At 41.1% G+C, this 26814-nt stretch overlaps 2 protein-coding genes across 5 annotated transcripts in view; both read right to left on the minus strand.

Moving 5' to 3' along the window:
• Positions 1 to 3827, minus strand: part of acss2 (acyl-CoA synthetase short chain family member 2) — a 30554-nt gene extending 26727 nt beyond the window's left edge. For all 3 annotated transcript variants that reach the window (XM_056384582.1, XM_056384581.1, XM_056384580.1), the window contains exons 1-2: positions 3053 to 3827; positions 731 to 926 (exon numbers count right to left, since the gene is read on the minus strand). In XM_056384582.1, the coding sequence (XP_056240557.1) occupies positions 731 to 926; positions 3053 to 3179 (323 nt within the window). In that variant the 5' untranslated portion in view covers positions 3180 to 3827. The remainder of the gene's footprint in view (positions 1 to 730; positions 927 to 3052) is intronic.
• A 2364-nt stretch (positions 3828 to 6191) lies between these two features.
• Positions 6192 to 22071, minus strand: mapre1b (microtubule-associated protein, RP/EB family, member 1b). 2 transcript variants are annotated; one of them, XM_056384967.1, is made up of 7 exons: positions 21911 to 22071; positions 19072 to 19202; positions 16898 to 17043; positions 13221 to 13422; positions 12993 to 13102; positions 12588 to 12758; positions 6192 to 11265 (listed from the first exon to the last, which is right to left on the minus strand). In XM_056384967.1, the coding sequence occupies exons 2-7, from the start codon at positions 19190 to 19192 to the stop codon at positions 11221 to 11223; spliced, it is 795 nt and encodes a 264-aa protein (XP_056240942.1). In that variant the 5' UTR covers positions 19193 to 19202; positions 21911 to 22071; the 3' UTR covers positions 6192 to 11220. The 2 variants fall into 2 exon arrangements, with proteins under 2 accessions (XP_056240942.1, XP_056240943.1); XM_056384968.1 differs by having other exon boundaries at positions 12606 to 12758; positions 21911 to 22070.
• Positions 22072 to 26814: the final 4743 nt, after the last annotated feature.

Below are 26814 nucleotides of genomic sequence, written 5' to 3' on the forward strand. Positions count from 1 at the left end.
TGCCAGTAAAAGGCAGTGAATTAAAAAAACGGTTGGCAAGTAGACATGGATGTAAACTATCAATCAATCAATCAATCAATCAATCAATCAATCAATCAATCAATCAGCTTTAAAAATGTTTTATAGAAAAAGACAGAAGTGAATTTAACATGTTTGTTAAACCTCACACTGTGTTTTGCTGAGTTTACACTGATGTAAACTTAAACTCTGTTGAATGTTTACACAGAAACTCGACAGAAAACCTTCCCTTGATCTCTGTGCTCTTCTTTGTAGCATGTGACAACTTCATTGGCCTCCTTATGTTGTTTGTCTGGTATTTACTGTTATAACTCTGTTTCTGTGTTGCCTCCTTGGCCATGACTCTCCTGAAAACTATTTTGATCTCACTGTGTTTTTTACCTCGCTGCATAAAGGGATGGAAAAGAAGAAACACTCTGGTCAGAATAACTCATGAACTTGCTGCACCAGAGAAGAAACGCTGAAGGCAAAACATCAGCACTCGCATCCTATTACATTTAATTAACTGTGGGTGTCATAATCATAATTGCAGACATACGCAACCAAATTAAAGAACGGAAACACACTCCAATGCACCTCACATCATCAGCCATAAAACCGCAGACACAGCTTCATAACTACAGACGCACTGCAGTGCTGACCACTACAAGGCTACCAAGTGTTTCACCACAGGACCGGAGATGAGAGAGAGAAAACACACACTCATACTTACCAGTAGAAGGCCACTTTATCGCCGAGTTTCTTCTCATGGACGTTGCGGTCGAGGAGGTTGTAGCTGATGTTGGTGGAGGCACCTTCCATGCACTTGACGAAGATTTCTCCTTTGGTCACATCAAAGTTGTAGTCGAGGAACTGACCCGTGTGTTTGGTCTTCCAGAAGAAATCTTTGGCGATGTCTCCCCAGAAATCTGCAGCACAGAGAGAGACGGGTCAGTTGATCAATCACACACAGTCATTTCAAAAAAATGATCTGCAAGAGCTGCTTACAAATAAAAAAAAATGGCAAATGGCGGCATTTCCGCAACTATCGACAGTCTGCAGATAAATGTGTGAGTCCTGTTCCTGCATTAGTCGCATGCATGAACTTTGATGTGATTAATGGATGGTGTCAAAATCAACAGGAGAGGAAATTATCTTATGTTGCAAATCACAGTTTGCATGTTGCAAGATGCAGCTGGTGAAACAGACCAGAAGGAACAACAGTTACCACAGTTTTTTTTAAGAAAGATTTCTTTTGACTTAATCATTGAATCTTTTGACCAAAGAAAAAAAGAACATTCTCTTTGCATTTGAGAAGTTATAACCAGCAAATAATTAAAAGGGGTATATTTCATTGATTATCAAAATGGTTTCTGTTGATTAACTCTTCAGTCAACTGACTCATCTTTTCTAGCTCACCATTAACACTACGGCTGCAACTAATTTTATTTCATGTTTTATTTTTTACTGATTATTTTCTCAGTCATTCAATTAATCAGTTAAAGCTCCAGAAAATGGTGAACATTTTTCATCAGTTTCCCAATGTCCTCTAATTTTTTTTCTTGAAAAATTACAATTATGGGTTAAGGTTTAAGGTTATATTACATATTATATCATCCAAATATATTCATAATTACTGATGCTTTAAAAGCAACATTGTTCTGTTGTAGCTGGTTGAGGTTGAGCTGCAGGACTTCAGTGGTCATGCTCCGACTTTCTGAGCCCATAAACTTTGGAGCAATTTCATAAAGTGACTGTAAATAATTAACGTCCGTCTTTCAAGGTACAACTACAACAACAGCTGGTTTAACTGCCAACATTGTGATGATATGTGTTGTAATTTAAGGCGTTTATCATTAACTTACACAACTGTAAAAATCACAGTAGCCCAACTTTATTACTTCACCATTATACAACTCTACAGGATGTATATGTCATTATTAAACTCCAGCATGGAGCCCATCATCGGACAGAGAGCCACTGAGCCTGAATCCAGTTTCCTCCTGCTGCACAAACTTGTTTGACAGCCTCTCCTTTACTCTGACGTACTTTACACACCCTCAACCGCTCCTCCTTCACAAGGAAGCAACCTGAGCTGCTTCTTTGACCAACAATGGCTCTACAGATACAGCATCCCCCTTCTCCCCTCCTGCCTGACGAGGTTGGTATAGGCTTGTTCCAACCAAAGGCCACGACAGAGCTGCTTCCTCATTACCAAAGAGGTAATTAAGTACAGTCAGTCTGCAGATAACACTGAGTTAAATGTAGATCCTGTTCACACCTGGCATTGAGAGACCACCTATGATCAGATCCCATTTCCTGCTCTTTATGCAAATACAGACGTACAGCATAATTTCTGGCACATTACGTTGCTGCAACTCTGTCTCTTTTAATCAAATACATGGGCTTTAACACTGTCACGGAGTCAGTTGCTGCCTTTAAACTGCATGTGACAGACAGTGATGGAGGAAGCATTCAGATCTTTTGCCACAAAAATAATCTGCTACAACTGACTGAACTGTCCTGAACTTAAAATGTTAAAATTAGTACAATCAGGAAAAAGCAGCTAAATTAAATGTACCAAACGCAGAGGAATGTCCCCCTTGAGTGTTGTAACATTACACATCACATTTTACAATAATTATTACTGCTGCTGCTTTAATGTAAAAGCAGCATTTGGTTAAGGTGCAATTTCATATAATGCTGCAACTAATGATTATTTTCATTATGGATTAATCTCCTATTGAAAATAAATGAAAGATCATCACATGGGAGAAGCCGATGTGAATGAATGAATCAATTTATCAACTTTTAGATTTTAGTTTTACTTGTAAATACTGTAAACATCACAACCCAAGTTCGTTTTAGAGTTTGTAAAAATCTTAATTTGTGAAGTAACCAGTCAGTCAATCGGTCAGATAAATTAAGTGGAGCAGAAATATAAAGTGGGATGAAGAGAAAATACTCAAGTTCAACTACCTCAGGTTTGCACTTGAGCAAATGGGCAGGTGTCCTCCTCTTTACTCCACTGACAGACACTTGAACTGTGACTTACCATCTGGATTCTCTATAGATTTCTCGTAGAGCTCTTTGTATTTCTCAAAGCTGGGGATGTGAGCCTGCTTCTTCAGGTCCTCAGACCCGTGGAAGACGTCTTCCTTCGGGGGTTTGTCTGGAATCATCTCTGAAACGTTTTGTGTCGGACCACACTTCACTACCGGACGGATTCCGTCTATTACACGGACAGATGCTCTCACAGATAATCGCTATCAGCACCGGAGGACCCGCAAGGAGGCTGCACAACCCCCTCCCCCTATGAGCAGCACTATGAATCAATGCAGCTACGGGGTTAGCAGGATGCTAGCAAAGTTCATTCAGACTTCCTTGTTTAGCGGAGTGATTTTTGTTGCTTTTTTGGGTCGATCTTTGCCTGCAAAAGCCGAGGATGGCGCAGACGCGTGCAGCTGCGTTTGTTAAGTAAAGTCCAGGTCAGTTCTGGTGCAGCTCCGGGTGAATCTCTTCGCTCCTGGTGGTAAAGTCCTGCACACACGGACAAGATGAGGGGTGCCCCGCCAAGCTAACAGGCTAAGCTAGCTCACTTCAGCAGCAGAAGAGGAAAACGAGGGAGATGCACTTGAGCGCCGAGACGAGCCCCGCTGTTTTAGCTCTATGGATTTAGTCCGTCTTCAATAGTCACATTTAAAACTTGTTTCCAGTCAGCAGAGTATGTTTCATGCTGCCCGGGAAGGCGGAGGACGACTGTTTTTGTCCCAGCTCTGACACTTCGCTGCTTCTTCTTCTTCTCCAGTCTTTTTCTGAGCTCGACTCTGTTTGGTCCTGACCAGCAGCCAATCAGAGCTCACGATGCATTTACATACTCCTGGAAAGCTCATAATTCAGAGCACTATCAGTAGTAAATGCGACCCCTTGTTGCATTCAAGTGGTTGTCGTAAATGTTTAAAGCATACCACAAAATAAATTTTTTTTTCTGACGGCAGAACTTGTTATGTTGTGAAACTAAAATATGAAAGAATAAGGAGGAGGACCAAAAGTTATTCTTAAAACGGTTCAGGCAGCAGCACACCTCCAAATATCTCCAGTCTTAATACAGGACAAAAAGTTATAATTAAAAGTTCTACAGATTCGTTGGATGTTTTTACAAACAAAAGGACTTGAAGTTTTCTACTTCAAAATCTGTGACTCTCTTAACTTATTTTTTAGAAACATAAATTAAACTGTCAACATTGTGATGACAGTCTCAGTGTTGTCCAACACTGTCCTCTATGGACATGATTGTGTTTTACACCTGTAGTTGAAAAGGGAAGAAGACCATTTATCTATTAAAAGAAAACAAACACTGAAAAAAAGCATAAAACATTAAAAAAAAAAATTTTTAAATACATAATAAATCTTTTCATTTTCAATTGTATTGAAACATGCCCATCTACCACTAATTAGAGCACTTTAAAAAGAAAAAGACACCTATCCATCCCTCAGCCAAAACCCAACACACACGCGCGCGCGCGCGCGCGCACGCACACACACACACACCGCACGCGCGCGCGCGCGCACACACACACACACACACACACACACACACATTAAAACACTTTACATTCAAAGGCCTTATCAAAAATATCAATATTATTTAGAAAAGTGTGACCAATTTAGCCTGAGCAAACAAAAAAATTAGCTGGTGGTGGACGACCTTAATATCAATATTATAATAATATAATATAATAATACTTTATAAACAGCATGGTTTCCTCGCATGTCTTCGGTGCTCAAGCCCTAAATATCCTTATGTTTAGACTACAGTCTATTGTTGTTGTGTGTATCCGTCTATCTATAACTGTGATCAGCGGCATGAAGGATGGCAGTGAAATTTGGTCTGACAAACAACAGGTGGCAGTAACATTCAACTTTGGAAGGAAACACACTTCCGACAGCAGCAAAACCTGCTGAAGAGAAATGAAAGCAGCCAGTTAAAGACAAAATGAAGTAGCCTACTGTATTAGGAAAGGAGGAAAAATACTACTAATAATCAATGAATCCTGGGTAAAAAGAGCAAATGTCCCTTTAGCACTGCTAAAGTCAAGACAGTCAAATGTGATAGAAAACAATAAAACTGTTTCTTTTTGTTATTTTTCATTCACACTTTCATACAGAAAATAAGAAAAATAAATATTATACACTAAAAATTGGTGGGGGCAAGGGGGTCTACTGGTGTTCACCTTTCTTGTCTGACCCCTGTTGACTATATAAACCTTACATATGACAGTGATGTAAAACAGGAAATACAAAAATATAAGTAAAGTAAAAAGAAAAGTCTTAATACAACAACGAATGAATATAGATAGGAGTAGCCATGTTTCTGCCTTTTTCCTATTACAGGGAATTCTGTGCAGAACTGAAGCAGTGACAGTCCAGAGGCTCACGCTCTTTTCTGATGTCACAGCGCTGGACCGCTGAAGGTCAAAGGTCAAACACAGGCTCGGACTGAAGGATCATGTGTGACTCACAAGGCTCCTTTGTTCTCTTTGTGTTTAATCATGTTCCTCCTCATTCGCTGCATGTTCCAGTGAAATTATTACACTCAGTATCGTTTAAAACACAGAAGGGCAGATTAATTACAAATACTTGAAATATAAACAAATAAAATCTGTTACTAGCAGTAGCTTCTTTCCACTGGTGGAAATGAACCAAGTACATTTATCAAGTAGTTTATCTATGTACAGTTTTGAGGTACTTGTACTTTATTTAGGTATATCAAAATTATGATATTTTATACTTTTACTCTATGACATTTTACATTTTTACTTGCCTATATTTATTTTACTTAGACCCGCTCTGGTTGGAGTTGTGTTTTTACTGTATGTGAAGTCATCATGTCATAAGAATTATTTATTATATTATTAATAAAGTTGGAAAATGTCCCGAAACAACATTAAAACATTAAAGGTTATGTTACATTAAAAGAAAGTACAAATGTCAGATGTATAATAATCTATATCTCTGATTGGGTAGTCATTGTCTAATCAAACATGCATGAGTAGGAGGACATCTCTGTAAAGCACTTTGGTCAACACCTGCTGTTTTTTAAATGTGCTTTATAAATAAACTGGACTTGACTCTTTGATTCATAGGTTTGAACTTAAAAGATCGTGTCAAGACAAACAACAACACGCCTCCGCCAGTGTGGAAATATTGTTTTATTGTCCGTATGAAACTTGATTCAAGAAAATCGAGTTTAGCAGAATATAACAAACACATCAAAGTCCAGCAGAGAGAAGAGAGGGAGGCCTAGACAGAGAGGAGAGACCAACAGTGTACACACACATCTGCACTGACTGTTGAGGGGAAAGGTCAGAGGTCAGACACCGTCGCCTTTTAAAGCCATTATCTCACACACACACACACACCTGCTTGACGTTCCAGGTCTTCAGCCGAGCTGTCATCAAACAGAGACATTTAAATTGTGATTTAAATCAGTCAGTAGGCCTCATCATGACGACCGTGTGTTCCCATAGCAACCACGAACTCCGTGAGTGAGTGTGTGAGTGAAAAAGAAACTTGTACCAATTTAATACCAAACAACACACACAAAGTCCTTCTCAGTTAACACTTACAATAACACACTTTACTACTATCATTAAACCAGACAGGAGTCAACACACTATGTGAAATACTTTCTACTACTTCTCTGGAAAAACAGGCCATTGTCAAAACCTCAAAAACAAAAATCTCATTATGTTACAAATCAGACTGGAGAAGAAGCTGGAGCCATGAGAGTGAGTATCATGGCTCATTAGACACAGGCTGTCAGGGAGTCGGTGGAGGGAGGAGGTTACATTGGCACTGTAAAGAGGCCACTGTGTAAAGGGGGGGACATCCACTCCCCTCTGACATTGCATAACAGAAACCGCTCATCTACACTGTGTCCTGCAGTGTGCGTCTGTCCTCAGTCTGCTACGATTTGTCTCGGCATTAACCCACCAAAGAAACATGAACTGGTTTCCCCCACAACTGTCTCACTATCAGGAAAAATAACTTCAATAACTATTGAATGTGGAGTTTTGACACAAAACTTTAACAGGTCAAATCTGTCCTGAGCTGCTGCTGCATCCACCTCAGAGAACCAGATGGGTTGAGTTTAACATATATAAGTCAGATTTTCAATGGCTTGGTTGTGCTTCAGCTTTCAGTGTACATATTACGCTGGCACAGCTGAAACAGTCAGTTAATTGATTGATAAAAGTTTAATCAGCAGCTATTTTGATAATTGATTAATGGTTTGACTCATTGTCCGAGCAAACCTGCCGAGCATTTGCTGGTTGCAGCAACTAATCACTCACTCTGAATGACTTTCTGATCTGGGCATTTGTAACAGTTTATAGATGAAACAATCGATTCATTTAGAAAATAAACTCAAAGATCTTAGCTTAAGGTGTTTTCCCTGGCACAGTCTGCACAATAGTGGGTTTTAGTTACAAAACATTTTCTTTGCACAAACTTAATCCTGACAGTGAGGAGATTTTTTAGGGGAAACTCTGCACATCATCTCCGGTGACCGTTTGCTGTTGTGTTGTCTCTGTACTTCAGCACATTAGATCTGAAAGTGAAGAATGACTTATATTCTGACTTTCAGCTTCAATTTGATGCAGAGTTTAGATTGATATCAGAGGAGCAGCAGGAGAATTACAAATCTGTTTCATGCACAGCTCCAAGAATGTGTTGGAAAAATTCATCGAAATAAAATCATGATATCCTCTCAATGTAAGACTGACACACGCTCTAGGTCCCATATTATATAAAGGTAGATGTCCATGTGTTCTTTGATTATAAAGCACGTCTAGGTTCTATATTAATACTGTGAAAGTATCAATGCTCTCAGTCCACAGAGAAATGCACAGAGCCTGTATTCAGAAACTGAGCCTTAAAATGAGCCATCATGATGTCACAACAAAGCAGTCACCGCTCTCTGCCATGCCCCGCCCACCTGGACCTACCATCCAACCTCGCAGGATTTGGTTTCTCTGAGTGTTTACCTGAAATCTGCTTTATTTTTATTGGATCACTCAGAAATCTGTCAGCCAATCAAAAGAGAGCCTCAGAGCCTCCTCTCTTCTGATCGGCTAAACAGCAGGGAGCCAGCTTCCTGTCTTCAGCAGTGAAACATGATCACATGAACTGAAGAAGTGACAGACTCTGATAATCTGCTTGGTGGACTTGTCTACATAATTATTTTCCAGCTGTATTCTCCATAAAATTGGGGGACTGTGAGTAGACACGTCCTTCGCTGTTCAACAAATACAGACGTGGAAACTGTCAAATTAAAGCTGAAAGTCAGTCAGCACTTTAACCTCACACTCACCAGCCGGTGTGCTGCAGTACGCAGATTAAAGAACAAAAAAAACATAAGCTACTGCAGTTGCACATCACTACAAGTTTGACTGTGCTTAGAAAAAACAAACTTCAATTCACTCTTTGGAGTGTCAAAAAAGACATTCTGAGAAATGATTTGGAAGTTAGTCGTAAAAGTGGAGATGTGTTTGAGTATCAAGGAAACTAACAGAAAATATATATTTAAAAAAAGAAAGAAAAAAAAAAGAATCAGCCCAAGCACCCTGATTCTGTGCAACATTCAATCTTCCTGATGGAAGTGTTTGTTAAAGGCTCCGTCACATCATGCAGCTACAACATTTCAATACTAAACTGATCCGTTTATCCAAAGATGCACATGCTCAACTCAGCACCCAAAGCCAATTGATCTTTAATTTAATTCTACAGAAAATCATTTTGTACGTCTGCAGCTGTGATGAAAGTCTACATTTATATCACTGTGGAAACAAACAGGTGGCAAGAAACAAAAACAAATAACTCACCAGAAATCCTTCAAATTAAATTCCACTAGCATCACACATCGTGAACATATTTGTTATGTTTGTTTGCTTTATGAGCATCTGATGGAAGACAGGCTGGTCTGCTGCACCCTGACACATCTGAGATTTTGTCCAAAACACCTCCAACATTGTTTATTTCCAGGACACATTAAAAATATGACTGTAACAGTACAAACATTTACCCAAAACAGCAGAGACTTACATTAACGTAAAATAAAAAATATCTGCTTATGAAAAAAAAAAAAAAAAAAAGTATATTTATGAATAAGGCCATTGATAAAGTTATGTATTCGAACAAGATACTGTTAACAGGGTTTGTGTGAAATCAACACTACACATCTTACATAGTACAGTGGGAGAAACTGGTCTCAAATTAGATCAATAACAATATTAGTATTAAAATTGGTCAATCAGGGCGTGGAAATACAAAAACAAGGGTAAAAACACTTGTCACTGTTGCTAGTTGCTAGTTACTAGTGTTGCAAGTGTTAGTTTTTAGTTTCATATTGATCCCACATCAAAGTTTCATCGATCTGCCTGATGACACGGCCGGGAGAAGCACATACAGCTCAGCCGGGCAGATTCCAGATGATGGTCTCGACTGTGGCGGGCTACATGTGGTGAGCACACCGATCAGCCACAGTCAGAGCTCACAGTGTTTGTAATGTTGGCTGGGGGCTGATTAAAGGCCACTGGTATAAAACAGTGCATCTGCCCTAAAACAGACTTTCAAAAAGAAAAGTAACAAAAAAAAACAAAACAAACAACAACAACAAAAAGAAAAACGTACAAAACAATCACTGTTGATCGTGCAGTCTTTTTTTTTTTTTTTTTTTACTAAACACTGGCATGTTGATCAAAAGACGGCCGTCTGCAAAAGCTTTAAACATCATCATCTCACATCGAGCAGAGGAGTAAGCCACTTTCCTGGTATTAAATAATTGCACGTTTACGAAGCGCGAAATGTGAACACCAAGGGTGAGTGGGAGCGAGTGGGTGGCAAAAAGACAGCTGATCTGCTACAGGAAAACAGCAGCCACGTTTTCATTAAACGAAACCCCTTTTTTTTTTCCTCTGTTGAGGTGGCCGGAAAAACAAGTTTCTGCACACAAGTAAAACTTTCCAACAGAGTGATCATTTAGTGAGCGTGAGAAAACAAATATATATATATTAAAAAAAAAAGGTGACAGGGTAAACCAGACAAACGAAGAAGAAAAAAAATGGAGTGGGAAGAAAAATGTGATAAAACAGTAGCATCAATTTACAAAAAGCTGAACAGGACAAAATCAAAATGGTGTCCTTGGTGGCGACAATTTGTGTGTGAAAGAAAAAAAAAAAAAAAAAAAAAAAAAAAGGCCAAGAGAAGACCCGGCTGCTGCCTTGTCCCAGACTAAAGCCTGAGCCCTTCAGCGTCAGCGCGTGTGGTCTACCGGGCGCTAACTCCTCATTTCATATAGCTAACAAACTAATCCTCTACATCTGAAGTTAGCTGTGTTTCTGAAAGCCTGCTGCCTGGGTCAAATTCAATTTTTACCATTTCAAATTGGGACCAGTCAGCAAAAAACAATATAAACTACACCTCAGATTTGGTTCAAAATGCTGCAAAACTAAGTCTTCTAGTCGGGAATGTGTGGGTTTTTTCCTGCTTTTCTTTCCAGCAGATCAAAAATCGGTGTCAACAGCAGAGGCACCAAGCAAAAAAACAAACCGTCAGGGTTAGTTTGGGACAAAGTTATTGGTGAACTGACAGCCGGGTCTTCAGAGGAGGTTCGTCACGTTTTGATTTGTTTCAAATTGATTTTTTTTTTCTTTTCTTTTTTTAAACACATACAACCACACACACACACACACACACACACACACATACACACACACATATACACATACAGAACATCACCGTGTTTTTCACACTGAAGTCCATTACAAAAACCAGATTTACACTGCACGATCTGGTTTTGGGAAGGCTTGGGATTACAGGTGAGGGTGGGAACTGGGGTTCTCGCAGACTGACGGGTGTGTAAAGAGAAGAGGCAGTGACCGAGGCTTTGTCGATTATTCGTAGAGGATGTTTCGGGAAGAGGAGGAGTGGATCTGTACGGTTACGGCGGCTGAAGGCTAGAGGAAGAAGTCCAGCAGGTCGGGATTCGGGTTCAGGAAAGGTGGTGGTGAGGGGGGTGGGGGGGCGGGGGGGGCGTAGGGGGCACAAGTCGAGATCAGGTTTGGTGTTGGATATAAAACCAAACTGGCTGCCTTGGCTTGGGGAAGGATCTCGTTTGTAGACCAGGGCATCTAAGTGAAAAGTTGCTTGCAGTCTTGAATATTAAAACTCCTCCTGCTCCTCAGCATCCGGTATCACAAAACCCTCCTGGAGAGACGGAGACAGAGGGGGAGGGAGGGAGGGAGGGAGGGAGGGGGTGAGGAGATATGAGTGAAGAGCACCAGAGACAATTTAGAATAACCTGAAGTTTCAGTTTTGGTGTCAGTGGTTTGAGCTTTGTGGGGAAGTCTGAGAGCCCGGCTTACTTAACATACACACATTATAGCAGTTACAACATAGAGGATCTCAACAGGCTTGTGCTGATTGACAATCAGACCCAATTATCTACGATCGAAGAGAGGATCAACGATTGTTTTTCGTCCTTGTTGATTAAGGAATGAATCCATTATAGAAAAATATCGTCAAGAGTTATGAAATTTGATCGTGGTTGATGAACTCTGACAAAATGAACACAGATTAATGACAGCAGCTGTGCGGCGTGTTCCCTACACTGACATTTAAAATGACTGATCACACTAACAGTCTGAGACTTATCCAAAAAATGATTTTCAAAACAATCAGGTAAACAACCCCCCCCCCAACATCTTTATTCATCAGATGTGCACAGGCACTTTGAATACTGTCTGCTCAACATGCACCAGTGAAGCCCTCCAGCCTTTAGAGAGCGAGCTGCATGCCATTCCTCTGCAGGAATTTACACTGGCATCAGCAGTTGTTAACAGCCGAGCAAATGGGCTTTAATCTGGTACTGAACTAAGAATGTATCACAGAGCACACTCGCTGACACAGGATACTTTAAAGAACAAGCCTGGTGACATTCTATATTTTTGTTAATGTCAACAAATCAACAACACGTTACGTCATCACTCAACACTTTTCCTCTACCCCAGCCAGCTGCTGGCATTCAGCCCCAAGTGAAGACAAAATCTTAAAAAAAAATAAAAAAAAACCTCACAAATTTATCATTTCACTTTTAAAAAGTCTCTAACTTCCTGCAGCTGGGCATGACAGTTTTTTTTTTTTTTTTAACAAACCTTATTCAAACAGGAGGAAATACTGCATCTGTTGGGGACTATTCTCTGAGGCGGATGAATCAAATTTTGGTGAGCTAGTGTAGGGATCGACCTACATGGTTTTCTCAGGGTCAAAACCAATTATGAGTAATCAAGGAGACCGACAACTGGTATTTGGAACCGATATGCCAACACAAAACTACTGCTACATAAAGGACACTCGCCGTGGTGTCCAGGTGTCGTAACCAATCAGATGGTGCCGTGGGTGAGACATTGCTCCAGACCACAGAGTGGTGACTAGTGACAGGGACCGGGGACTGCATCAGAGCCAACGCAGCACATTTTTAAAATGAGTTTATATTATTGGTTATCAGTTAAAAAATAAAAACTGCTTACAACAGATGAGACACTCACGTCTGTGGCATAGAGGATGTCTACGATCCTCTGCAGTGTGGGGTCGCCCTCTCCTTCCTTCTCCTGACAAATCAGCTCAATGTTCCGCAGCTTACCAAAATAAAAGTCTCTCTCCTTCTCCATGTCCTGAATGGTAGACTTCAGGATCTCCAGCTACGGAAAAAGGGAAAATATAACATTTTATGTTTTGTTTCGAGTGTTGACAGGCTACTTTTACACCTCCTCTTTCAATACACAAAAGCAAGCTCATTTCAATATTATGTAAAAGTAGTTTAATTTGCTCGTTGTAAAACGAGTTACTTCATGTTTCCATGGTGATTGTTTGGATTTAGTTTTTTCACTGATCAAATAGAGAGGATTTTTTTTTCCCCACAGTGATGTACTGACCTCATTCAGGAGCTCCGCCCTCTCCTCATCGCCTCCTCCCATCCCCGGCTTCCTTGCGCTGACGGGAGCCAACTTTGGCGCTACCTTGGCAACAGGTGGCCTCTGAGGAGCTGAAGAGACACGTAGCAAAAGACAAACTTCACCTTTCACAGCAGGTGAATTGAACCAGGCTTTTCCTGTCATAATTCATTATAAGTTTTAAACTGTTTGACCAACCAGAGCTCTTACCTTGACTGATGGCCTTTTTAGGGGGTTTGTTGAGAGCTGACGTTGCAGCGTTAGGTGTGGGCATGGCGTCCTGGCCCTGCCTCGCCTCCACTGGATCGTACTCCTTTCCGTCATAGTTAGCATCAAAGAACTTCTTAAACCACTGAACAAACTCAAAGTTGTCCTGGAACTTCCCCTTCACCAGTTTGTCCACTGGAATGATCTGTGAGCACAAAGAAAAATATCAATATTCTGTGTTCATTAACTAAATAGACATATACCTCTGTCAGTGCAATTCATTAGCTTTGGTATTGATACCAAAATGAAATATGTCCATTATATCTTCGCAGAGCCCAATGCAACATATTGAAAATGCTTGTTTTGTCCAACCAACAGTCCAAAAGCCAAAACTATTCAATTTACTATCATACAAGATGAAGAAAAACATCAAATCCTCACATGTGAGAAGCTGAGCTTATTTTGAAAAATGACTGGATCAATATATCAATTATCAAAATTTATGCCCAATAATTTTCTTAAACTTAATCGTTTCAGCTCTTCTCACTATAAATTGCAAAAACAAAAATCAGAGTTACAAATATTAGTCAACATAAAATAAATTATCTATTTTGATACAATTGTATCTAATTGTTTTAGTTATTTTAGAAGTAAAACAAAATGCCAAACATTTGCTGGTTCCAGCTTCTGTGAGAATTCGATTCACATCAGCTGCTGTTTGGTGAGCGTAGAGAGGTGTGTCTGTGTAGGATCATACTGACGACTATCTTCTATGGACAGTGGCTGAGGTTTATGCAAAAAGTTGCCAGATTTGTCACAGAGGGCTTTTTAATAGACACAAAGGTGCCAAGCTACCAACAATGTTTATTTGCGCCAAATCATCTTGAAAGAGCAACAACCAATGGGGAAACTAACACTCTAGCTGGCTGACCAATGGAGTAACCTTAGCTGACCCACGGTGTAACTTCACTCAGTCAGCACTATAAACAACACGAAGCCAAAATGTACATTATAATACCAACTGCAATACTATGAGACTAGATAGTAAAAAAAATGCTTCATGGTTTATTACCTACCAGGTTTCTGATTATGTAGCTCACTGAAATATCAGTAAGGAAAACTGTTTAAAAATGCCAGTGAGCAAAAAAACATAAAAGGTCCCATATTGTATAAAGGTAGATGTCTTTTTGATTATAGATCAGGTCTAGGTTCTATATCAATACTGTGAAAGTATCAAAGCCTCAGTCCACAGAGAAATGCACACAGCCTGTATTCAGAGACTGAGCCTTAAAACAAGCCGTCAGGACTCTGTAACTTTGTGATGTCACAACAAAGCAGTGACCGCTCTCAGCCAAGCCCCAAGCCCCACCCACCTGGACCCATCATCCAACTTTGCAGGATTTGGTTTCTCTGAGTGTTTACCTGAAATCTGCTATACTTTTATTCGATTGCTCAGAAAGCAGCCAATCAGAAGAGATGCTCAGAGCCAACTACTGACTGGCCGGAATAAAATCACAAACAATGTATGGCTTGTTTGGACGCTCGACCAAGAAAAGGTGTTTGTTAAAAACTAAAAAATGTCTTCCCTGCTGATGCAAACATTAAAATATGGGGCAAGCAAGAATCGAAGCCACAGTGAGGAAATTGGAGAAGCAGTAAAAAGAAAAAAAACAAAACAAAAACAGGAGAAGTCAGTGGGAAAGGCTGATCGGCAAACCCAATTACTCAGCAATGGAGGAAGCTGACATCATTGGACAATACACACTCACAAAGCAGGAATGAGGGCAAAGTCCAGAACACAGACACAATGCCTGGGATTAGGACCCTGAACATGAATACACTGATGTGCTGCACATGTGACAAGGATCTGTGGATAAACGCTGTCCGGGCATTTCAAACAGCACAAATGGTCCACAGTAATGACTTAAAACAAATGGACGACAGGAAGGAAGTCGGTCCATGAATTAATTATGGCAGCTTTGTCAATAGTCCTGCAAGCAGCTGCATGCTCATTCTGAAAACAGAGTATGAGTAAGCCAAACCTGCCCTGCCTTTTATAATCTTTGTTGGCCTTTCCACAATACAGACACATTATGATGTTAGTAAAGCTACATTTCATTTGCTATTAAAAAGCCTCTGATAGCAAAGAGGACAAGGTGAAACCAATGCAGATAGTTGGAGTTTGACTTCTTGCCTCCTTTCAGAGGGCAGCAGCAGAACAATGTGTTTATTTTAAACAAAACAAACTCATTATTTGACTCTAGTGTGCTAGAGAGCATGGCTTAGAAAATACAGTGGAGCATTGCAGTTGTATTTCTGCATATGCACTGCTGTCTCATTGCTTTCCGACAGATGAAAACATTACAGAGGTAACAGTATCCACGGACAGATGAGAGACGAGCAAACAAAGTGCTAATAAAAACAAAATGACTCATGACTGGATCAGCAGAAGCAGCTCAGCTGGTTGGGAGGGGACGACAGGAGCTTCAGTTTGCATGTCAAACAGCAGTGAGGGACGAACGGTGACGTTACTCTTAAAACACTTTCTGACACTCAGTTCTAACAACCAGCCAGTGATCAAGGGTCAAAACACTTTGTTTCCTGTTCTTCTTGTTGTGCAGTTTCAATTTCACAACTCCAACATTTCTTAAACGTCTTTATGCAAGAACTTAGACGGTCCTTACAAAACACACCATTATCACCATCTAGATAATTATTCTTTGCGGTGACAGAGTATGTGACAAGAGAAGGGTTGAACTCAAGTATAGTCCCCAACAACCACCACCAGCACCACAGGAAAGAGTGGGCGGACTGCCTCGTAATCTGGACCAAGTGCAAACTAATCCTAAACAATCAGGCAACATGATTCACATTCTCTCTCATTTTCAGTGCTACTGTTCAGAGCTGTAACCAAGTTAAGATTCCATCATCATAATCCAAGTACTTCCTGCAGCTGCTTCACAGTAAAAGCTTTTCACCGGACAACCACTGGAAGGCTTTTATTGTGAAGCAGAAACAGAAAAGGAAGCCTCAGTCAAAGGGGTTAGGGTCTGATATAAAGATTTGGACCTTTCTGGGTTAGCATGGGCAACAAAGTAGTTGTGTCTAAACAGGTGTTGCAGGCACATTAACCTTTCAGTCCTTTCAGTTTTTCAAGTATTTTACATGATTTACATTGATCATGCAATTTAAGTCCAATTGTCCTTTGTTTGCCTGAAGCCATGTCCATGTGAAGGTTTTTAAAAGAGTTTCACCTTGTGTGATGTAAAAAGACAAATCTATTTCTATTCCACATATTTTCATCACCTCATCTGCAATTTAATTTGAAAAAATAAAGGACAAGCCCAAGAAAATATGAAAATAGTCTGCCATTTTTATTTTTTTTAAAACACAATGCCTCCAGAATTGAGTTCATTTTACATGAACTTTCTTTCATGTAGGAATCATAAAATATCATATCATGTTCTTCCCACAGAGCTCTGCAGGTTCCCTCTAAATATAATGAGCGACAAATAGGTACATGACACAGGTAGCAGACTGAACACGCAGCAAATGACAACTGCATGTTATAAAAAATGTGTTGAATTCTCTTTTGCTGCCCTTTAATATCAGAAATTCCTTCAAATATTTCCAAACCTTCTGTCTTGTAATTTGACATGTAGGTATGTGTGATTACTTACTTTGTCAACTCCCATCTTTTTGAAAGAAACCTGCAGAAGCTTGAAGTTGTGGATGTATTCATGCTCCAGCTTGGCACCAAATTTGACTTTCTTCAGAGGCACAGAGTTGGGGAACAGCATGTCCATGAATTGGCAGTAGGCCGCACCTGGACAAAAAACAGAACAAAACAAAACATTGCATTACAAATCCTCCATGGTTTTAATATAGTAAAATCGTTACAGGGACTGGGTTGAGTACTGCATGTTTGAAATTGGTGGATTCCTAAAAAAAGAAAATGGTAAAAATAGAACTCATCTTCCTTTCATGTAAAACTGAGGAGACATTTCTTTATTTAAACATCGATGACAAACAAATCTTCCCATCGGCTCTTTTTTAAACACCTTTCTTCTGTACTGTAGGACAGGAAACAGCATCTGAGAGCAGACCGCCTGGCTCTGGGGTAAATGAGTAGTATTTACAAAACAGGAGTGCCACCTCCTTCACTACTCTGATCATCTGAACTAAATTAAACACAAATGCACATTAGGGCTGGGTATCAAACAGCAATACAGGTCAAATTATTCTGTCTTATAAGTTCTTCAGTTCTTATATGGCTGTTTGTGTTCACACAAAGCTTCCTACGTTTCATCAGAGCCTAAAAACAGTTTAGTCCTGTCAGGTTTGGCCTGTAGTGCACTTAGTTACAGCTCATTTCCTATTTTTGAAATAAAATTATTACAGAAGTGCTAACTCAGTATATCTAAACTACAGAAGATCCAGGCTGTAGACGGTTATTATACAGGTTTTATTTTGTTGTAAGTATATGGTATCCACACCCAGTGGTTAAGTCTTATTTTTATATGAACTCTTCAACTGCAGATGAAAATGCAGTTGACTAATATATCTGTCCACCTGGGATTAAGTCAAACTGTGCTGCTATCTGCTGTTCTGACAGGCCTTTTAATTACACATTTAAAAACTGAGGGTTTAAACATTAACATCTGCAGAGGTACAACACATGCTTGCACAGGCAGGTCGGTGTGAAACAAAGGTGTGAAAGATATAAGGGAGTCATGGGGTTAAGGCAATGGCACAAAATGTTCCTGTTGGCCTCCATCACCATTTGAGCCTGCCATGGCTGATGTTCCTTACAGGCTGTGCAGGTGGCTTTATGGAGTCAGTTACCATCAATATTATATCTGCTTACACCTGTCTAACCATAATATAGTGCTGATTCAGTGGTGCTGTGTAACTGTACTGCGATATACAGAGAGCCGTTTCTGTTATTTAACCTAACGTCATTGATGTTAAACGGTTTTTAACAAAAAAAACCATCAACCTTAATGAAGGTCCCATTTATTCCACAACTGAATTTGAATGCGTTCGTTTTAGCTAGGTGTACCTAATAAAATGGCACCTGAGCCTAAGTGCACAGTGTGCAGTTTGTTAAGTGTGATTAATTACAGTTAAAATTTGAAACCAGGCAAGTTTACATAACATATAAATGAACATCTGTTACATTAAAGCCTTTGCCAAAGTGTTGACACAATGCTGATTCAGCCAATCAGCTCCAGGTAAATTTCTCTGTAATCTGCAGTATACGAGAGGTTTAAATATGTTGTCTGTTATGACGTCCCCTCATCGGCAGCAATGCATTTTACATCAACCAGCAAATACTGGTTTACCAGAGGTGAAGATGGTAGCAACGGAGACAAGAGTTGGCTACAGCAGCTAGGAGTGAGAAAAACCTAAGAAACGTCAAAGAGGAGTTTCTGATGCTCCAGATAAAAACAAAGAATCAGTCTGAAAGAGAAAGCGATTGAGAGCAAAGAAAAACTAGTGATGGCTTTTCCTCAGTGAAGAATCCCATTTGTCTAAGTACTCTCACTGCCTGAAGGGGGAATCAAAGGATCCACGCTGCACGTTTAAGCTGCAACATTTTGTTTATAATTTGATGAAACAAAGCCTCAACCTTAAAGAACATGTTTTACTGGCTCATCTTAAAAACAGAGGCTTCCGTGGTGACTGACCTGCTGTGAACCACAACGCAAATGAAGTCACACAATAATGCAAAGTCTCTCACATGCTCACACCCTCCATTCCTCCAACATGAGCACTCAATCCAGGAACCGTTTCAAGAGGTCTCATATTGAAATACAGATAATAAGAGAGAAAATTAAAACATATTTCTTACCTGAACACAACATTTCAATCTTGGTGAGGTTCATCTGTAGAGATTCATTGATCCAGACCAGCATGTCATGACGACTTAGGTTGTCGCTGGTCACTGAGGTGGAGTACACGTTCACAGCCATTGTCGGTCACCTGCCAACACGAGGAGAAGACAGACGTCAGGCGGAGAGAAGCGTTTACGTGATGACGGTTCATATGCTTTACCAGCCACTCTGAAACATAATTGCTCCCAGCCAAAACACACACGCACATGGTTGGTGGCTCAGAGTTCATTTGCATCCTTGACACTGTGTCATTATTATGAGGCATTTTCCACTTTACACTGGCTTGTAAAAAACATGACCAAGACCTTCCTAATGCACAGAGACATGCAAAGCAACTTTGGTTAATACTTCAGAAATTATTTGTGTGGACACAAAATCTTAGATAAACAAAACCCTTCATTCTGCGGTAACACTGGGGCTACAGCTAATGAGTTGCTAATTCTTTCTGTAAAATGTAAAGTCTGTAAAATATCAGAAAATGTAGAAAAAATGGGCATCGCAATGTCCCAAAGCCCAAGCTGACATCTTCAAATTCCAAATAATTAAAATATTTGCTAATTAATCTTCTGCTGAGCAATTAATCATTCCAGCTGTAGGCAAAAAAATAAAACACATAAGCCATTTAGATTTACTATAAAATAATCACATGATTTATAGAAATTGTTCAATTTTAGCATCCAAGTTAACATTACATTTTAGATCTGCTTGTAGTTACCTTGTAGAAACCTAACAGCCCAGCCTCTGCCTTTTAGACAATACTAATCATTCAACACACAACTACACTGAGCACAGAACAGACACACCCAAATCAATACCTTATAATAGGAACCACAAGCATTTGTCTTTAACTACAACTACCCGATACAAAGTCATATTCTGTTGGATGATTGCAGCAGTGCTGCCAACTACAGAAGTCAGAAACTACAAGAGAGAGATTGATGAGAAGTCATATGTGCACTATAATCATTTTGCACATACAGTATACTGTATATAATGACTGTCGCCACAAGGGCTCTGGTTACAACAGAAACCCTCATCCACAGTCCCTGCTGCTGTAGCTCATCTCAGGTCAGGCAGGGCCAGTTATTTCCTCAACAGCTGAGAGCAATAGCTGGAGGCTTAACAGTTCTCTTCAGACGTAGTCGACTATTGTATTTGGATGCGCAAATAATCTGATTGTGGTAGGTGATTTCTCCTCTAAATGAGAGATAACGCAAACATTCGATCATGTGTTGGTGAAAAAATATTCAATCATATGAGCAGTTGTCTTATCAAGAGATTGTTAACGCAGGCTGTGTTGCTGATTTTTTAAATGAAAATGTTTAACTTTGACCTCTGGTTGCCACTGTTCAACAACTAATGGATTCTACGATGGATTAGGATTATGATTTGTTTTCATTATCGATTAATGTGAAAATTATTATTTCAATAAATCAATCCTTTAGTCAAACAGTAGAAAAAAGTGAAAAATGGCCATCACACTAATCCAGAGCACAAGGTGACATCATTAAATGACTTGTTTTGTCCCAACACCAGTCAAACACTCCTAAATGTCCTAAATGGATTAAGCACTGTTGAGAAATAAAAAGCCCAACACTCCTCTTTCAAATGAACCTGATTCAAAGAACAGCTACTCAATAATAAAGTGCAGGTAAACTAACACTACCACTACCCTCCCAGGTCAGAGTTTTTCATGCTAAATTAAAGAAACATTCTTTGTCTCTAGCTTCTCAAATGTGATAAATTTCTGCTTTTCTCTGCATCATATCATTGTATATCTAATAAATTTGGGTTTTGGGCTGTTGGTTGGACAACACAAAGTTTAATACTGAAGTTAATATTAATATTGACCCACTGAATGTTGCCAGAGGGTTTTGACATCATTAGTCTTAAGGCTATTTAAAATCCATTTTTACCCGTTATATTAAACATTTACTGTTAAATTTTATTTTTGACAAAAACACACATCCATAAATGAATTTCAGATAGACGGCAAACTCGAAAAAGAACGTTCAGAAAACATTAAATTCAAGTACTTTAATAATCTGTGTTATATTCTTGTCCATTGTGGTGCCTAAACACTAAATTTGTCAATTTTTTTCTGAAACTCAGAGCACTAAAGGATGGATCGAGAAAACAATCGGATTTTGAACAATGAAAATAATCGATAGTTGTAACTATACTTAATAATATCCCGGTTGACACAAAGTAACAGCAGCTAAATGCAACAGGGCCCGTTCAGAAACTTGGAAGCTACCGTTAGCCGCAGTTAGCCAAGTCATAAGCAGCTTAGCTTCCAAAAAATTAGCTTAACCATGCGGCTACCCATCGGACTGTATGGTCCGTTAACCAGCAAGCTACCATCTGACAGTTGAATCCATTAGCTGCCAATTTACTTTTACTGGCGACGAAGATGAAGCTAAGACTAGCTACGTCTCTGTCGCTGGCTAAACACGCCAGCCGGCTTTCGTGAGCCAGTTTATCTCACAGACATGAAGCCGTTTCCCCGCCCTGAACCCACCGAGCATCGCGTTAGCTTTAGTTAGCTTGTGATTAATAATGCGACAAACCTTTAGTTTAAGAGTCCAAATCTCTGGATTCGTCAGTATTTCAACCAGCACGAACAGCGGGCTGTTATATTCTAAGCCTCGCCTGAGTTAGTTGGTTAATTCTGGGATCAAACTGGCGCATCCCGGTTCTGCTCCTTACAAGCTAACACGTTAGCTAACAGAGCTTAGCCGCCACTTCACATGCCGGCTAATAAACGGTACCGTGAGAGAGCGTCGTGAAACCTACCGAGAGTCGATCGCCTTTCACAGCTCTTGGACACGATGATTTATTTTTTTCGGCTGCAACTCTGTGTCATAAAAAGCCAATCTGTGCTTGTTTCGACGTTCTCGCCACTTCTGCTTTTTCTTCTCTTCTTCTTGGCAGTTCACGTTCAGTGTACCGGCAGCGGAAGGACTGATTTCATGACGTCAGGACGAGACGGGTAACGCCTAAATGTGACGACGGCGATAAAATAAAAAATAATAAAATAAAATAAAACTAAATAACGATGGCGAGATATGTGTTATTTACGGATAATCTCATCTGAATTTAACTGGAACAAAATCTGATCTGGAATTTACTGTAATGATTTTTGGTTACTAATAAGATTAGATAAGTGTCTTTTATGATCATTCATCACACCTTGACGGTCTTTTTGATAAGATTTAACAATGACATTGATGTTAGTTGTTTTTGTGAACTGTGCCCTGAAGATTTAAATAATTTATTTATGACCTATCCTCATTCTCACAAGTTCTTTCTATTGCACACCTACTGTTTGGTTTTACTAGTTATTTTTGTTGAAGTCAATGAGTTTCATATGGTCAGTTAGATTTAATTGAAAAACACACATCCATAAATGTATTTGAAATAGTTTGCAGATATGCAGTTGTGAATATCAGTGCTGACCAGTGAAGTTAGGATTGACGGCATAAATGACACAAAGATCCACTGTGATATGCAGAATTAAGTGTTGTTGGAAACCATGATCTCCCACTATTGTGAGTTTAAAAAATGCTTAAACAACAGGGATTTGAAAAAAAATGAAGTGATATGTACTTTAATGTAATTGTAACCATGGCAAACAACAGGGAAAATGCCTTGTTACCTTGTGTTAAGCCTCTTCCTGTTTAGCCCCGATCATGACATCTTTAAGTGATGAATCTTGAAGAATCATGGAAAGACTGCATGTATTTGTTAGTTACCTCATAATGTACTGACATTATACATGAAAGATATTTCACCTGACTGAGTAATTGTGTACATGTGCAATAAGTACTCCTATTCAGTGGTGATGAGTTGTATGCCCCCCTTGACAAAACTATATGAGTCCATGGACCCAACCTGCCTACCTGCCTTGTGTCAACAGTCCAGGCTGGTGGTTTTGGTATAATGGTGTGGGGAATGTTTTCTTGGCAAATAATAGGTCCCCTAATACCAATCAATTGTTGTTTGAATAACACAGCCTAACTGAATATTGTTTCTGACCGTGTGCATCACTTTGGCCACAATTTACCCAACTTCTAATGGGGACTTCCAGCAGGATAATGCAGCATGTCACAAATCAAAAGCAAACTGGTTTTGATTGGATGATGGATATACTATGGGGTTTAAGTCTGGGCTTTGACCAAGGACAGTCATAGACTGTGACTTCAGCGTTGTCTTGGCTGTATGTCTCAGGTCATTGTGGTGTTGAATGGTGAATCATTGCCAGTCTCACATGTCCCCTCTGGAGCAGTTCCCCCCCCCCAAAGTCTCCATGTGGTTAAATTCTTACAATTGATACAACTGGGTTTGTGGCTGAAACTCAATGCTCTTCAGGTTTAAATTAGAGCACATTTAGAAAGATTGGCATAGGGAAAAGAGTACCATTGGCAGGTACAGTATTCTGGTAGTCAACAGATTTACTGCAAATTATTTGACCAGGATAAATTACATGACTCACCACAAAGTGTCAAACACCAAAGAATTTTTAGGGTGCATCACAAAGAGTTCCAGGAGGTCAGTATAAAAACTAGAAGATCTTCCAAGCCCAGTATAAATGAGGGACTTACAGTAAAATCCTGTCATTAGACCGAGTTTGATATAGTTCAGGGAACCAGTCTAGGGTAAAAGTGATATAAGATGGGAGCTAAACAAAGGCCTTGTAGATAAATCACATCTTTCAGACAGGAGACAACCCAGCTTTCATATGATGCATTGATAAGTACTATGAACACCAGTAACAAACCTAAAGGCAGAATGCACATCCAAGACATATCTATAAATCACATTACCATAATGTTTGGGGAAAAAAAAACCCCACTCGATTTCCTGACAAGATTGTCTATTTTTGAATGAATTTGTCATCTATCCAAATACCAATATGAACCATTGTAGGTAAACACATTGTTATTTAACCTGTTAATTTCCAAAACCTATTTGCTGGAATAAAATAAGGAAACAAATAAAGTTAAGAATTTTATTCAAAGCAGAGAAAGATACAGCAGGTACATGCAGACATCTGTGATGCACAATGAACTCTTGCATGGTTCCTCAAACCTTTTCCTACTTTAAAAAAGGGATTCTCAGTGTGACTGTGTCAGATCCTGATATACATGTAGTGACACTAAAGCTCCAACATCTGAAGTGTCTCCACTTGCTGCTGCTGCTGCTCCTCCGCTTCCAGCTGCCTTCACTGTGGCTTCACCAGCAGCTTCCTGACCGATTGTGAGCACCTTTGGTCTGTTCTTAGGTTGTTTTACAGGTGTCAGGTCATTGGCCGCCATGATGGCCGTCGCATTGTCGTTGGCCACCATGATGGCTGTCACATTGTCGCTTATGCTTGCTGTCACGTTGTCACTGGCTGCCATGATAACTGTTGCATTGTCATAGGCCGCCATGATGGCCGTCACATTGTCACTCATGCTGGCCGTCGTGTTGTCGTTGGCCGCCATGATGGCTGTCGCATTGTCGTTGGCCGCCATGATGGCTGTCGCATTGTCACTCATGCTGGCCGTCGTGTTGTCGTTGGCCGCCATGATGGCTGTCGCATTGTCGCTCATGCTGGCTGTCACGTTGTCACTGGCCGCCATGATGGCCGTCGCATTGTCACTCATGCTGGCTGTCACGTTGTCACTGGCCGCCATGATGGCCGTCGCATTGTCACTCATGCTGGCTGTCACGTTGTCATTGGCAGCGATGATGGCCGTTGCGTTGTCACTGGCCGCCATGATGGCTGTCGCATTGTCGCTCATGCTGGCTGTCGCATTGTCACTGGCCGCCATGATGGCCGTCGCGTTGTCACTGGCCGCCATGATGGCTGTTGCATTGTCGCTCATGCTGGCTGTCGCATTGTCGCTCATGCTGGCTGTCGCATTGTCACTGGCCGCCATGATGGCCGTTGCGTTGTCACTGGCCGCCATGATGGCTGTCGCATTGTCGCTCATGCTGGCTGTCGCATTGTCGCTCATGCTGGCTGTCGCATTGTCACTGGCCACCATGATGGCCGTCGCATTGTCACTCATGCTGGCTGTCACGTTGTCATTGGCAGCGATGATGGCCGTCGCGTTGTCACTGGCCGCCATGATGGCTGTCGCATTGTCGCTCATGCTGGCTGTCGCATTGTCGCTCATGCTGGCTGTCGCATTGTCACTGGCCGCCATGATGGCCGTCGCATTGTCACTCATGCTGGCAGTCGCATTGTCACTGGCCGCCATGATGGCCGTTGCATTGTCGCTCATGCTGGCTGTCACATTGTCACTGGCTGCCATGATTTTTGTCGCATTGTCACTGGCCACCATGATGGCTGTCGCATTGTCACTCATGCTAGCCGTCACATTATCACTGGCTGCCATAATGTTTGTCGCATTGTCACTGGCCGCCATGATGGCCGTCGCATTGTCGCTCATGCTGGCTGTCACGTTGTCACTGGCCGCCATGATGGCCGTCGCATTGTCGCTCATGCTGGCTGTCACGTTGTCACTCATGCTGGCTGTCACGTTGTCACTGGCCGCCATGCTGGCTGTCACGTTGTCACTGGCCGCCATGTTGGCCGTCGTGTTGTCGTTGGCCGCCATGATGGCCGTCGCATTGTCGCTCATGCTAGCTGTCGCATTGTCACTGGCCGCCATGATGGCTGTCACATTGTCACTGGCCGCCATGATGGCTGTCGCATTGTCACTGGCCGCCATGATGGCTGTCGCATTGTCACTGGCCACCATTATGGCTGTCGCATTGTCACTCATGCTGGCTGTCGCATTGTCACTCATGCTAGCTGTCACATTGTCACTGGCCGCCATGATGGCTGTCGCATTGTCACTCATGCTGGCTGTCACATTGTCACTGGCCGCCATGATGGCTGTCGCATTGTCACTCATGCTGGCTGTCACATTATCACTGGCTGCCATGATGTTTGTCGCATTGTCACTCATGCTAGCTGTCACATTGTCACTGGCCGCCATGATGTTTGTCGCATTGTCACTCATGCTGGCTGTCACATTATCACTGGCCGCCATGATGGCTGTCGCATTGTCACTCATGCTAGCTGTCACATTGTCACTGGCCGCCATGATGTTTGTTGCATTGTCACTCATGCTGGCTGTCACATTATCACTGGCCGCCATGATGGCTGTCGCATTGTCACTGGCCGCCATGATGGCTGTCGCATTGTCACTGGCCGCCATGATGTTTGTCGCATTGTCACTCATGCTAGCTGTCACATTGTCACTGGCCGCCATGATGGCTGTCGCATTGTCACTCATGCTGGCTGTCGCATTATCACTGGCTGCCATGATGTTTGTCACATTGTCACTCATGCTAGCTGTCACATTGTCACTGGCCGCCATGATGTTTGTCACATTGTCACTCATGCTAGCTGTCACATTATCACTAGCCGCCATGATGTTTGTCACATTGTCACTCATGCTAGCTGTCACATTATCACTAGCCGCCATGATGTTTGTCGCATTGTCACTCATGCTAGCTGTCACATTATCACTGGCTGCCATGATGGCTGTCGCATTGTCACTCATGCTGGCCGTCGTGTTGTCGTTGGCCGCCATGATGGCTGTCGCATTGTCACTCATGCTGGCCGTCGCGTTGTCGTAGGCCACCACGATGGCCGTCGCATTGTCATAGGCCGCCACGATGGCCGTCGCATTGTCGTAGGC

This window comes from Seriola aureovittata, chromosome 9 (assembly GCF_021018895.1).
Source record: "Seriola aureovittata isolate HTS-2021-v1 ecotype China chromosome 9, ASM2101889v1, whole genome shotgun sequence".
Taxonomy (NCBI): domain Eukaryota; kingdom Metazoa; phylum Chordata; class Actinopteri; order Carangiformes; family Carangidae; genus Seriola; species Seriola aureovittata.